The sequence below is a fragment of the Manacus candei genome, unplaced genomic scaffold (assembly GCF_025592945.1).
Source record: "Manacus candei isolate 608988 ecotype Guabito, Panama unplaced genomic scaffold, ASM2559294v1 h1tg000070l, whole genome shotgun sequence".
In the NCBI taxonomy this organism is placed as follows: domain Eukaryota; kingdom Metazoa; phylum Chordata; class Aves; order Passeriformes; family Pipridae; genus Manacus; species Manacus candei.
In genome coordinates this window covers 2,124,740-2,139,504 of record NW_026138118.1, presented here as the reverse complement: position 1 = coordinate 2,139,504, position 14,765 = coordinate 2,124,740, and the positions used below count along the sequence as shown (strand labels likewise).

General features: G+C 48.3%; 1 protein-coding gene across 6 annotated transcripts in view; it reads right to left on the bottom strand.

Annotated features, from left to right (window-relative positions):
- PHACTR4 (phosphatase and actin regulator 4) overlaps positions 1-14,765 on the bottom strand; it is a 66,668-nt gene that overhangs the window by 40,777 nt on the left and 11,126 nt on the right. For 3 of the 6 annotated variants that reach the window (XM_051807154.1, XM_051807153.1, XM_051807155.1), the window contains 2 exons: positions 2,236-2,282; positions 330-383 (listed from right to left, as the gene is read on the bottom strand). Coding sequence is in view for 3 of the 6 variants with exons in the window: in XM_051807149.1 (XP_051663109.1) it covers positions 2,236-2,251 (16 nt within the window). In the remaining 3 variants the exon portion in view is untranslated. The remainder of the gene's footprint in view (positions 1-329; positions 384-2,235; positions 2,283-14,765) is intronic. The other 3 variants (XM_051807149.1, XM_051807151.1, XM_051807152.1) reach the window with 1 other exon arrangement.

Here is a 14,765-nt window from a genome sequence, read left to right as displayed (position 1 = left end):
GCCTGCAGCCCTTGCTTCCACTCGTCCTCGGGGATGAGCATGAATTAAAAATCTGAAGACAACAGCAAATTTCATTTTTAATTAGCCAGGGCAGCCAGCCAAGGAGGGCTCCCCCACCCACCCATGGCTAGTGAAGCCTGACAGCTCTAAAGGATTTATGCTTCCCTGTGCATTCCCAGTGGCCATTCCAAGCACAGCAGCTCAAACAAGCGCCAGCCATGCAGCATTTGAGTGCAGTTAATATCCAACCAGGGAAGGACAGCAGTACATCCACAGCACCAGGCTTGGAGGGAACAAAGGGCACGGACTTCAGCTCAGCTCTGCCTTACCTCATCTCCGGGATCAAGAGTCCTGAGCTTAGCAGCACTCGGAGAATGAGAGTCCTTAAAAGCAAAGGAATTTTAAGGAAATTATAATAGAAGACCCATCTGCTTATTCTGCCTTTAATGTGGAGCTCTTGGCTCCCAGCACTTAAGGAGGCAACATGTAAAGCTTCTCAACCAGCTGTGTGGGGTGTCTGTGCATGCAAAGATCCAGTGCAGATACTCCATCCCAAACTGGCACAGCTCAAGTAGTTCAGAGGGAAAGGGGAGGTAACTCTACTTTAAGCTGGCAAAATGCAAACAGAACATGAGGCTTTTCACATCCCAGGGCACCAGCACTGCTCAAACCAGGAGTTAAAGCTTGCAATAACCTCAGCAGGCTCCAGCCCTGTGTCCCAGTGATCTACCCCAAAAATGGGGTTCAGCTGCACATAAAATGGGACACAAAGCTTTGTGATGTGAACACAGCTGGCTGCTGGCAGCCCCAGCACAGGCTGAGACCCGGGGAACAAGCAGAGCTCAGTGCTCATGGAATCACAGACTGGCTGGGGTTGGAAGGGGAGCTTGAAGATCATCCAGTTCCACCCCCTGCTGTGGGCAGGGATACCTTCCACCAGACCAGGCTGCTCCAAGCCCATCCAACCCAGCCTCGATGTTGCTCAAAGCCATCCCAGTAATTCAGGCTGGAGAGATGGAAACTGGCCCTGCTCTGCCTGTGCTCTGTCCCAGGTTGACAAGAGCTGCCACCTGCACAGTCACTGCTCCAGTCTCAGCTGCCACACTTCACCCTCCTCCTCCTCCTGAAGTCATCACTTGGGATTAGTTTGCCACGAGCAAATGAGAAGGGAAAGCAACCACCACAGATTAAATGTTCACCTTACAGGCTGACAATCAGAGGGCACAGCAGCAGTTCTTGCCACCAGGACTATAAGCACAACATGTTTTTATGCAAGAACTCTCAGCTGGTCCAGCCAGGCCACTGGGCTCCACCAGACCAGCTCTGTAAGAAGCCAAAAACTGGCCTTCATCTGCCCCACCAAGCAGCCTTGCCCTGCTGACAGGTACATCCATTCCCAGGGTTTTCAGGATGGCATCACCTGACCACACAGAATAATCTAGAAATAATGTTTATGAGTTAGAAGTCACCAACTGCAGCACTGTGGTCCAGAAGATGTGAGGTCAATATGCTTCACAAACTGGTTTCCCATGGTGCAGGCAAGAGCTTTCATGCAAATCTCATGCCAATGGTAGGGAAAAAAATGGCCACTTAACTCAGGGTTTTTTTAGCCACTTTAGGCAAACAGATGGAAGAGCTATCTATTCAAGGCAATCTCTAAGCCAAAAATCTGTGAGTTTTAGTTACAGCCATATCCTTCCATCAGTTAAACCTACCAGGGATGAGTTTACTTGCCTCAGGGCAAGCAGCACACAGTGCCTAAAGCAAGAGCTTTAATGCCAAATTTTAATTAAAGAAATCCTGTATCTATTGCAAGACAGAACAGCCTAGAGAAATAAATACACAAAAAGAACTCAGGAGCAACCATGAGCTGATCCTCCTTTATGGGCTTGTTCAAACCAGCTCATTGCTTTTGACTCTTCCCTGCTAAGAAAGGGGATGTTACTTGTTTTCAAGAGCTTGGGACAGCCAGCAGACTTGTATTCCAGGTTTCAGAGATGGGAAATTCCAAAAAAAAAAAACCAAAAAAGATCTTCCAGATGTACAAGAGAGCTTCAAATCAGATCTGGTCCACACCACAGTACTGATGCATCTGCCAAACCAGATAGTTTTCTAATCACCTTCTACACTTCAGCTGAAGACACCAAGTTTAAAGTCATCAAGTTCTTTATGACGCTTAACCAAGGAACAAAGAACAGGTTCACAACCTGTGGTAAGACATCCAAGAGTACTCACCAGCGTTCTCTTCCATCCCTTTTGCACACTATCTTCCTGAGCAACTCCTGCAAAAACAAGAAGCAAAAAAAAAAAAAATCAACACACAAACCGCAATTCCAAGCGTGACCAAAGCTCAGATTATTAGTTTCATTTCTCTATCAGCTCTGCTCAGCCTACACAAAACCAGCACGGAGGGAACCTAAAGCAGAAATCCTGCCCCAAACCAGGAACAAGAGTGTGGCATCATCACCCCTCTTTGAAGACATCAGTAGCCTCTAATCAGACACACGCTGAGCTGGAAAGGAAAGAGAAGCGAAATTAAGGTGCCGTAATTACAAAGCAGCAAATATTTGTTCCCAGGGAAAACATTCCACATCTGCCTCTTCAGGAAGGGATGTGCCTGCTGTAAAAGGGAACAGCTATTGCTTATCTAGCAAAGGCAGCACAGCACATGCACAGGAAGTATTTCAGATGTCACAGCATCAAGGCACTTCTGAACATGGGGGGGGTGTGAACACAGAAAAGAGGAACCAGGATTTTAGCAGCAAAGCCAGCTTTTCTCTGGAGAAAGTTCTGAAAGGAGGTGCAAGAGGAACTAAGTTTGGGAAAATCGGGTATGTCTTGATTTTGACAGATGACGTAGCACAGTAAAAACAGGGAGGTTCTGCCCTGACAACCTTGCAGTTCAGACTAAGAACCCCAATCAGACACACCAGCAGGCACAGCGTGGGGTGACTGAGGAAGAACTACAAAATAAGGCTGTTTCCAGTGCTGAGGAGTCAAACCCAGACTTAAACCATAGCCTTCCACCTTCTCTCCCAGCAGCAAAGCACAGTTTGGTGGCTGTAACTCCACATCAGATCAGCTGGATCACCCTCATGTGACAACCTGCTGAGTGTGCAGCACGTGCTCAGCCTGCAGAGAGCACGGGAGCATCCCAGGGCTGCCAAGTCAGCAGAGACAGCCCCACCACCCCACCCCTGGGAGCTCTGCCCAGAGGGCCATTTCAGCTCTGCTTTGCTCAGCTCTGTGGGCAGAAACACCTCTCTGGATGAGGCAGCCACGCTCCAGGGCACTGCTCCCTGCTGCAGCTCCAGTACCACCACAGGGATGTTCTTGGATGGGGTGAAACAGTGCTGATGATCCCAGCTTTAAACAGGTCAGTGAAGAGAAGGACTTCTGGGCAGCAAGTCAGTCAGGAACATCAGATGATCTTGATTTCAGAAGGCAGACTGACACAAGTCACTTGAGCAACACCCTCAGAATCCCTACAGCTTAATCCATGGACACTGGGAAAATTAAAGTTAACTTTCATATGTGTTTGGGATGTGGTTTGGTACATCCACGTGCTGCACCAAGGACACCATCTGCAAGAACTCAAATGAATGAGTCACAGAATCATCAGGGTTGGAAAAGCCCTCTGAGATCACTGAGTTCAACCACTACCCCAGAACAGCCAAGGCCACCACTGAACTATGTCCCCAAGTGCCACATTATGTGTTTTTTAGCACTTCCAGGGATAGTGACTCCACCACTGCCCTGGGTTGCCTCTTCCAGGGCTTGACAACCCTTCTGGTGAAAAATTTTTCATTACTGTCCAATCTAAACCTCCCCTGGCACAACTTGAGGCCATTTCCTCTCGTCCTGTCCCGTGTTACCTGGGAGCAGAGCCCGACCCTCACCTGGCTCCACTTTCCTGTCAGGGAATGCTCCCTACTGAAGGCAAAGGACCCATCATTCCTTCCTGCCCTTTCAGCAAACCCTTCTGGGAAGGGAAAACAGAAGGAAAACAAAAATCAGCCACCTCAAAGCCTACTTGAACCTCAGTGCAGATGACAGAGCACTCCCACTCCCCCAGAGCCACCAGGGAGCTGGGTTTAATTTGCCTTTCAAGGGCATTCCTGCACAGGCTGCTCTGTGCTTTGCATATTCCAAGGGGCACATTTGTGCCTGGAATACTAATCCTGGCAGCCCCCATCACTGCTGGACACTCACTGTACCCAAGGACATCTGTCACTGCCTGACAGCACGGCTGGAAGCACCTCAGTCTGTGCTGGGAGGATCCTTCTGAGCAAAACACTAAATCCACAATATCTGGTTATTAATAGAACGAGCACAAAAGGAACACTGGGGGGGAAAAAAAAAAAAGTGATGCCAGGTTAGAGGAAGAAGGAGCAAAGTCCAGGCTCCCAGAGCATTGCCACAGGCTGCCAAAGCAGGAACACACAGCTCTAAGGAACAGGCACTTGCTCACCAAAGGAATGGATTAAGCAGTGCAGATCCTGCTGCCAGCCTTAACTAGGGCTTGGCTAATTGGGAAGCTGGGTTGAGATAACCTGCCCTGCAGAACAGCAATTTGCTTTTATCCCCAGTTGCTGTCAGAGGTTTCCCAGATACCTAACCCTGAGAAAACTTGGGATTTTTCATTTCCTCTGGCGTGACACATGCCACAGCTCTGAATATTCATGTGCCCCGAGTGCTCACACATTCCCGGGGCCTGACAGCTGTGTGAAATTCCTGTGTTTCCAAGAGTTCCCGGCACAGCTCCGGACACTCCGCAGCCCCTCCCGCTCTCCATCGCAGCAGCAGAACCGCGGCCTTTGTCTGCCCCGGGACTTCAAACACCCCACGGGTTTTTTTTTCCCCCAGCTCTTTGTACCAGTCCAAGAATATATCCCTGTTCCATTGACCCGGCTTTGAACTCCCGGCAGCAAGGTGATGGCTTTTTTCCAGCCGGGCAGCTAATCCACACACAATGGGAACTGCTCCGTGGCCATGCCCGAGTGTTTGCCACAGTTTTCCACCCTGTTTCTTCTTTCCCCTGTTTCTTCAGCCTTAATGCACTCCCTGCTGCACGGGGAGTTTTGTCTTTCCCAGCCCTCTCACATCCTCCCGAGGGTGCATCCCACAAACCAGCCCAAATCCACACCCTGGCCCTCCTCCCATGCCTTCCCACCCATCCCTTGTGCCAGCACTGATCCACCCACCTTGGGAACAGTGAAAGCTGCCCCAGATGCACCCCAGGCATGTCCAGAGGAGTGGGTTGGGAAGGACAGGACCTCGCTGTCACACCAAGGTGCCACTGTTTTTCCAGCCTCTGGCAATCCACATCCATGAGCTTTACTGCTGACCAGCTTCCCCCCTTCCTCATGGTCTAATTTTCAGTGACCCTTGCCCAAACCTCTGGAATAACAGGCATTTAGCTTGCTCCAGAGTGAAGCTCATTAGCTGGACCCCTCTGTCCTCACTGCTCATCTCTTCCAGTAACAGGAGCTTCCTTCAAAACACTATGGGATGTCTCCAAAAGTCCTGCTAAAACTCGAGCCAATGTTGGTTGTTTTTCCCAACTGAACTAGAAAAACTGACAACTCTTCCAAGCAGGAGTGGCACATTACTTCTCCACTGTGGCTGCCAACAGGGTTGCCTTAGGCATGGAAAGGCCCTTTCCATGCTGGCTCAGCTCTAAATCACCATCCAGAAGGGACCTGACAGCAGCTGGGCAGCAACCACAGGGCTTTTACTGTAATGAGGCACAAAACCTGAGGCTGTCTTGGAAAAAAAACAAACGTGGGGGAGAGAAAGGATGCTCTGATAAGGATCCAGAACTACAGCCAGCAGTTGGAGGGAGAGGGAAAAGGAAGGGTTAACAAACACCCAAGAACAAGGTCCTGTGCTAATACAGACCATGACCCGTGAAATTAAACAAGCTCACCTGACAACTCCTAGAAGATATTTAATTTTGACCTGATGTGGTGCTACCAGCAGCCAACAAACAAATATAATATTGTAATTTTGATGCCAGTTCAGCCCTTTGCTTTACACTGTTTAAAAATGCCATTGCTACAGCAGCACCCAGAAGGCCAAATCCCCTGCAGGTTCCCCCTGGAGCAGATGGCAGGAGCCCAGGGAGGGATTGAGGCTGCCTGGAAGAGCTCACCATCCCAACATGGCCAAGTGGACATCAGGAATAAGGCCAGCTGGGAGGTGGAGGCCAGGCACTGAGCATCCCTTTTTATAAAAGCGACGTAAAAAATAAAAATCAATTCACCATTTTCTTCTCTCCCCCGATCAGTTACTCATTCTGGGAGGGCAGATGAGTGGATTTTCACAAAGCTGAGGTAACTCCACCCAATGCCATGGGTCTGTTGGCCATGGAGCCCCACCAGGCCCCCCAGGGGGAGGGCTAAAGAAGCTCATTTCATCTGCCAGGCACGAGATTAAGAGCGTGGCAAACAATATTAAAATTTTGTTCCATAAAACAGAATAACTCAACAGCACCAAAGGGTTCTCCCAAGGGACAGATTTCAGCACGAGTGCACAAGCTGGAGCTTAAACATTACAAGGGAAATTCTTAAAAAAACCTAAACAGATCAACCGTGGCAAATACACTACTATAGAGTACAAGACAAGGTGTGAAGGTATAATTAACCTCCTGTTGGATTGAGCAGTACAGAGGAGAAAAGATTCACAAGCCCTTCTTAAGGTCAGTGGATGCCAAAAAGCTCATCTGTTTATCTGACCTCACTTCAAACCAAACCAACTCCACCTAAAAACCATAGTTTGCTCGTGTCCTTCAGTGATATGGTTTGAACATCATTTGCTACAAAGGCTGGTTTTAAAAATCCTTCTGAGCAGCCTCGGCTGACCCAGTTTGTTCTGCACCAATCACACACGGAGCAGTGGAGAGGTCAGATGGAGGGAAATCACAATATTCCCCCCTCAATAAAACCACACAGATTAAACCCAGTTGTTCTCACAGCCCAGTCTGGCAACATGTCAATTAATGGGGTGCACCAGTAATTAAGAGCCCAGCAGTTTCTCTCTCTCTCTTCCCAAGGATCCCAACACTTCAGGCATTTCCACACTCGTTGGGAAGCAACAGCTTTGATCAGGAACAGAGCAGCTGGTTAGCACAGGAAAAGAGTTTTGTGGAAGAAGTGGGGGAAAAAAAAATAAAAAAAATCAGACAATATTATAACAACTCTACAAGCACCTGAAACAGAAAACTGGAATAACGAGGATTGAGAAACCTCAGTCCGGTTGATATCACAGCCAGTGAAACCAGCAGCTTTTTGTCACAGATTTAACGTTTGATAACTGCCTCCCGCTGCAAACAGCAAATATTTTCCAGCAGCTCAGTAGCTGCCTGTGGGTGGCACAGTAATATAACATTACCAGGGAGGAACTGGGAAGGGAGGGAAGGGAGCTGAACCCTCCGGGGTTGCACCACAGGGAAGGCGAGCGGGATTTTCCAATGCTTGTGCAAAGTAACCCTCAAAAATACTCATGGACACTGCACAGAGTGTTGGAGTGGGAGTCCAGAGCCCCCATCACTCACAGATCTGCTTCTGACCAGCACAGAATCATTCAGGTTGGAAAAGACATCCAAGATCCAAGTCCAGCCTGTACCCGATGCCCACCTTGTCCCCCGGCCCAGAGCACTGAGTGCCATGTCCAGTCCTGCCTTGGACACCTCCAGGGATGCTGGATGTGGGACCCTGGACAAGGACCTTTCTCTGTGTCCCTTCAAGAGGGGATTAACCTCTTTTGCAAGTCAATTCAAAACCAAATTAAAAGTTGCAATACTCTTATTTCCTAGAAACTTTCGCCACAGTAGCACCTGGGCACTTCATTCATTTAACAAGCCAAACACAGCAACTTTTTCCATATTTCTACTTGAAACAAGACCACACAAAGTCTGAAAAAGCCACTCCAGCCTCTCCCAGGTGTTTCAGAGCCATATTTACTCAACTCAGAACAATAAGCCAGCAGCCCATAGGAAAGCATGAACACGGCACAGCTTCTGTGCCAGCCCCCAGTGACAAGTGCTATTTCTATTCAGTTATCAGTATGAAAAACACCTCTAATTCGCCTCCAGACCTTTTGGCAGCTGATCAACCACCCTGGAGGTGTGGATGCATGGAGGGGAAAAAAACCTGCTGCATGAACAGAGCAAACCAGCTTCTCTCCTTGCTGTCCTTGAAGCAGCTGCCTCAACCAAAAGTATCTCCCTGATAAAAGCAGAGGGTAAAATTAAAGCAGAATGGCCCACTGGTGCAGAAGACAGATGCTCTTGTTCTTATCATCATGGAGCATCCAAAGGGCAAGGCATGGTTATTCCTTCATCAGCTACTTGATATAATAAAATAGATTACAGAAGTTCCAGACCAACACACACCACAATCTGTCAACACATACGAACCCTCAAAACATGTTAATAAATTCCTATACTGCAGAAGGCAATTCCCACATTTTGCTGCTACCCAGAAAAGTCTGGGCACACTAGAAAGAGAAAAGGAAGGGAACTGATGTCTTTGCAAAGCAGTTTCCACAGAAGATCCCAGTTATCCAGGACCCAACTGATGTTTGCACAGTGGGACTAAAGAAAAGGAACCAGCTCGACCAGCACCTGCTTCAGCAAAGCAAAAAATAATGGATATTTGAAATGAAGAGCTCAACTGCCCAAAATCTGAGCTGTATTTTCTATTTCCCCCCTCTTTCCAAAAAGCACGAGATGACAAACTGAACTCTTGTCTATGTAAATCCATATTAGGACGAACTTCAGTGCTGCTGGAGCCACTGGGGTATCCCCAGTTAGCTACAAAAACATCAGCTGAGCCTCTGCAAACCTGACCACAAGGCCTGTATAAATTAATTAGTGCAGTAATTTGAAGCACAGAGGAGGTGGGGAAATGCCTCAAGCCCAATTCACCTTTCAGAGAGGGTTATTTTAGTGCAAACATCCAGGAGTGTGGTCCCCCTTCCTCAGACCTGAGATTGTTAAGAACAGGAAGCCTTGAGGTGCCTTTTTTCCCCCCCCACAAAGGTTATAAAACAACACACAACATGTGTGGAACATTGAGCATTTAAGATTCAAATTTCCCCCCCCCAATTAAAAAAAAAAATAAAAAAAATCAGCCTGATTGCCTTAAACCACCCAAAATGCAGATCACCAATAAAAGGGTTTTTCACCCAGATTTCTTCCAGCTTGTGTTGCCACAACAACATGAGTCCCAGTTGGGTTTTTTTTAAAGGGAAAAAACCAGGGCTGCTCCTTTCCAAAAGCAACTGAGGTCAGCTTGCAGCCCCAGTGAAATCCCAGCCCCAGCAGCACCACACTGGTTTCAGCTCTGGAATTGGCACATTTCCCTCGTGTCTTTCTGCACAACTGATTTCAGGACAATAGGGCTTGTCAGAAATTAAAATTCCTCTGTGATCTGCACATACCTGTTCCTGCAGCAGTTCCTCCTTGTACCACACCTCGCAGGGAATTTCAATTTACTCAAAAAAACCCAAAACAACAACAAAAAAAAAAACCACAAAACCCTCCAACCAACTCTGTCTGTACAGAACCACAGATACAGACAGAAAGGAGAGGATTAGTGACTCAGGGGGAAGGAACTGCAGCAGCCTGGAAGTGTGGGATAGTGTCTGAAACTCCAAAACTGCAGAGCAGACAACAGTACACACCAAGTTACATTTCCCCCCCAGTTTTAACAATTAGCTTTTTAGTGTGTACAGAGACCAGTGAGGAATCTCACACCTCTGTCACAAAGGTTGATCAGAGAGAAACATCATCATGTTTGTTGGGTCTCAGCACTGATTCAGCAAAAAAGGCTTTCCTGCTTCCAAAGAAGCTTTTGAAGTAGCAGAATCAGCCTCGAGAACCCAACAGGACCTTCCAGGCAAACCTGCATCTTGGGAACAAGATCCTGGAGCCATGAGGTTGATAAGGGGACTGGAGCCCCTCTGCTCTGGAGCCAGGCTGGGAGAGCTGGGAGTGTTGACCTGGAGCAGAGAAGGCTCCAGGGAGAGCTGAGAGCCCCTGGCAGGGCATAAAGGGGCTCCAGGAGAGCTGGAGAGGGACTGGGGACAAGGGATGGAGGGACAGGACACAGGGAATGGCTGCACACTGCCAGAGGGCAGGGATAGATGGGATATTGGGAAGGAATTGTTCCCTGGGAGGGTGGGGAGGCCCTGGCACAGGTTGCCCAGAGAAGCTGTGGCTGCCCCTGGATCCCTGGAAGTGTCCAAGGCCAGGTTGGATGGGGCTTGGAGCCACCTGGGCTAGTGGAAGGTGTCCCTGCCCATGGCAGGGGGGTGGAATTAGATAATCTTTCCAGGAAGGATCCGAATGAGTCGGTTTGGATGCATCCAAACAAAAACCTCCATCCCAGACCCACCACTGCAGGAGCAGCTGAGGACTGTGGGTTGCACCTATCTGGGCTATACATAATCTGTGTCTGTAACACACACCCAGAAGGCACAAAATAACAGGGTTATTTATTTCTCTCTGGCTTCTGGGGTAAAATTCAAACCACCTTTGCCTTCGTCTTGTGGTTTCCATTTTCGTCAGACTTTCAATGAAAACGAAGCAGTGCTGTGGTCATGGCCCTGCAATTATGACTCGATACACAACTTCATTTGCAACCACCATTTCCTCCCCAAAATGAGGCCACTTTTGGCCTCAGCAGCTGCAGAGGCAGCTTGAAAACTGTTTCTTTTTAAGAAGCGACAGGAATGAGCTCAACCCCCATCGAAGCACCAGAAGGGATTTGTTAGAAAGCTCACCTGAACTCCCAAAACTCCAGCAGCAGTGGAGCTGAATTTGCAGTCCTGCCCTATGGATCTTTCCAAAAGGACCCCTTGCCCAGCTGCTTCCCGGGATACACAGCCCACAGGGAGTGGGAAACCTGATTAAACCCCACACTTCCCTCACTGCAACATTCCAGCACAAACCAGGCACCTCTGATCCAACTCCACACTGGGAGTGTGTCCCCACTTGAAAAAACGTGAGGCACAGGAAACCTGTGAGGTGTAGGTGTCTTTATCAACATATAGAGTCAACGCTTTTTAACTGGGCACAGCTCAGCTGTTTGAAATTAAAACTCTTCCTGAATGGAAATTACCTCACTGAACCTACAGGAGCCTTGAATTTCACCTTTTGAGGGAGATTTTGCCAAGCAGTTCAGGTAGTTTGTAAATCAGCTGTAGCCTTACTTTTTCCTTCACAGTCTCACCAGCATAATTTCTAATTAATTCTAATTAAGGTATCAAATCTCCTTAAAGAAACCCTCCCCAGGCAATTTATTACTCTTAAAGCTCCAGCTTTAAAAAAAAAGGTGCCCTGGCCATAACCAGGAAAACAGAGAAATTAATTCCCATTACTGATCTGGCAAAGTCTTTATATAACAAAGTGCAGGCAGCGAGGCATCCCACTGTGAAAATAAGGCCATAAAGTCCCTGAACAAGAACATTTCCTAAAAAAAAAAAAATAAAGATAATTTGTACTTCTCATGGCTGTGCACAAAGTTTATGAAGCAGCGACAGTGTTTGCCTGAGGATGGTGCTTAGTGCAGCCATCTGAGCTAAGGGGCCCTGAGTTGATTTTAAACTCAGGGGAAAGCTGTGCCTTTCCTAGTGCTTTTCCAAGGGTTAGGGTTCCATTCACACAGAATTGTGGAATGGTTTAGGTTGGAAGGGACCTTGAAGACCACCCAATTCCAAAACCTCCTGCCATGGGCAGGGACACCTTCCCACCAGCCCAGGTTGCTCAGCACGTGGTCACTCACCTTCCAGATCTGTGGGAGGTTTTGATCTGATAAACTCCTTCAAATAATCTGAAATTAAAGCTTAAATGGCATAATCTTAAAGGCAGTGATCTCCTGGAACTCTCCCAAGAACAGGAAGGTTTCAGCTCTCAGTCTCTCACCCTCCATTAGAGATGACATTTCCCAGCCAACACTTTCAGCTGCATTAAGAGCTCAGCAAAACTATCACGGCTTCTTTTCAGCCACAAAAGGACCTTTCACAGTAACAATGGCTAAAAAAAACACCCAGCTGAAGTGGCAAATCTCTCCTCTGTGCCCTGCAGGCAGATGAGCTGACCTGGGCCAGGGAGGCAACCAGGGAAAACTGTGCAAATCAAACCAAGGGAATCGTTGCAACTGCAAAAGCAACAGCAGAGAGGACGTGGAAGGAGGGGATATCAAGAGTCTCAGACATTCCCAAGGCACAGAAGCTGAGGAAATGCCTTTGGATGGGCTGTATTACCTGGAAGGTCACTGGAGCTGGCTCTGCATACCTGGCACAGTGAAAACCTGGTTCACAAGCAGAGGATCCACCAGATGTGCCTTGGACAGGAGCACTCCAGGTAAATCCCAGCCCTGCTCAAGAACCAGCACACCTGGGGGGTTTGGCAGATCACCTTGAATCAATCAAAGCTATCAAGAATTATATATACACCTCACAATAGTATAACAGAAGTCCAGTGTTAGAAAGAACCTTAAAATCCAGTGAGGGAAAAAAAAAAATCCTTGAAAAATAAGCAGCTTGAAACAGCTGTGGGCTTTCTGGTGACTTCTCTTGAACAGCCTTTCTGTTCTGTTCAAGCTGCTGTGTCCTTGGACATCAGAGCAGGTTCATTTTGTGACTCCCCAGCACAGTTATCAGCCAGCCAGGAACTGCTGGTTTGCTCAGCAAACAGGGACCTTCCCAGAGGTGCCAGCACCAGGAATGGTTACAAAGGAACCCCACTCCCTCCACCTACACCAGCACTCCCAGCAAATCCTGAACAAGGCTTCTGGGAAGGGAGTGAACTGTATATGAGAGCAACAAAGTAGATGAAAAGGAGCAAAACTGAAGGAGAAAGTCATCGCTGGCAAGATGTAACGTGGAAAAGGCACAGCAAGGAAAAATGTTCACACTGGGCCATATAAACAGAACAAAAAAATGCTTTGCAAGGTTTTTAAGGCTTCAAAAGGTGGCTGTGAGTGAGCCCCAGGTGTTAGAAACCTGCACAGCCCGTTGTACAGTGGCCAAAGGAAGTGTTTGTGCAGATGACCCCCACCCACAGTGACAGGTTTACTAAAGGGAAACTTGCATCTGCAATGGAAGTGGTGCTGAGGAAGAGTTCTGTTGTAGAAAGGAAGTGAAACTGGATCCAATCTGCCCCAGCTTTGCTCAGTAAATGAATGCTGCCAGGACTGGGAGGTATCCTTCCCCTCTGCCACAGCTCCAAGTTGGATGGATGATGTCACTCATTTGAAGGCTGCAGAGGGTGTTTATCAGCCAGCTTTGAGGTTTGCCTACAAATAGAGATTTCCTAAATGACTTAATCCGAGGAACACTTCAATTCACAAAGAGGTGCCCACAAAAAATCAGTGTTTAGATGCATAACAGCTTCCCTGAGCACAGGAGCTGTGAGACACCCACACAGCACCCAGCACAAACTTACAGCAGCTTTCAGAGGGACTCCAGCCCACAGGTTTGCATCCTCCCCACCCCAACAGCCAGGAATGACATGCAGAAAGCTGCAGGAGCTCTGCCAGCTCTCAGGAATTTAAGTAACTGTAAATTTATTTGTTGGAACCTGTACCTGCACCTCTCTGAAGCCTCTCCTGGTCCCTCTGGACGGGTCAGGGAGCTCCAGGGAAAGGCAGCCCACGGACCAGGAAGCTCAGAGCGCTCAGCCATAACACAATCCTACTTCCATCCCAGTTTCAGCAGCCAACAGGAATGGAAAGACTGGTTTTAACTGCCCTCCCCATCACTGTGGCTTCCTTTCAGCCTTGTGTGAGGTCTGGTATTAACTATCCCGCTGCAGAGTCAAGCTCTGAGTAGCTTTTACTACAGAAGTAACTAATGAGGTCTCAAATTACTTTATTTGCAGCAGAGAACCCACTGCAAAGAACCAGAACTTCCCTCATGTCTTACAAAATATAATATTGTAGTGTATTTGGGATAAAAATCAGCTTTTTACCAGGAAAAAGCAACCTGGTCTGCTGGAAGGTGGGTTGGAATGAGATGATCTTTAAAATCCCTTCCAGCCCAGGCCATTCTATGATCTGTGGGAGCCAATGGAAAGAACAGGCTTCCCACAAAAATGAACAGCATGGAAAGCCCACCAGTACAAACCCGTGGAGCTCAGCACAGCCCCCTCCAACACCTGCAGCCTCACAGCTCTTTGGGGTCAGTCTCAGCTGAAAATGGAACTGGAGGCACAGCTCGACCTGGAAACCTCCTGGAGGGAGCGATTCAGGGTGAGGGGACAGAGGCACAACCACAGGAATGGCCCTGGAACCCCAAAATACCCCTGTAATTAAAGCTGTGGCTCCACAGGCTCTGCCTCTATGGGTACCAGGGAGATCCCGTGGAGCAGCTGACCCCAGTCAAAACCAGCCTGGTGCAGAAGCAGCTGGTTTGAATCCAGCTCAGTTCCTCAATTTGTTTGTCACATGGGCCACAAAGCAGTTGTTGGAGAATAAGGGAAGGCAGTGAATACCCAGGACCTGTTCAGCACTTTGGGGTGTTTACACAGCTGCAGCCCCAAACAGGGCTCTGACAGCCTGTCCTTGCAGGGAAGGGGTAGGACTGGGTTTGGAAGGCATCAAGGGAGGCTTCCCAGCACCAAAGAGCCTGGAATCATCAGATCCTGCCTGCTCCTCTGTTCCTTTTCCCATAGCAAACACCACAGGGAAGGTGCCACCCTCATCTCTCCACGCTGAGCCAGTTCAATCACCAAGCCACGAGTGTCTATCCTACATATC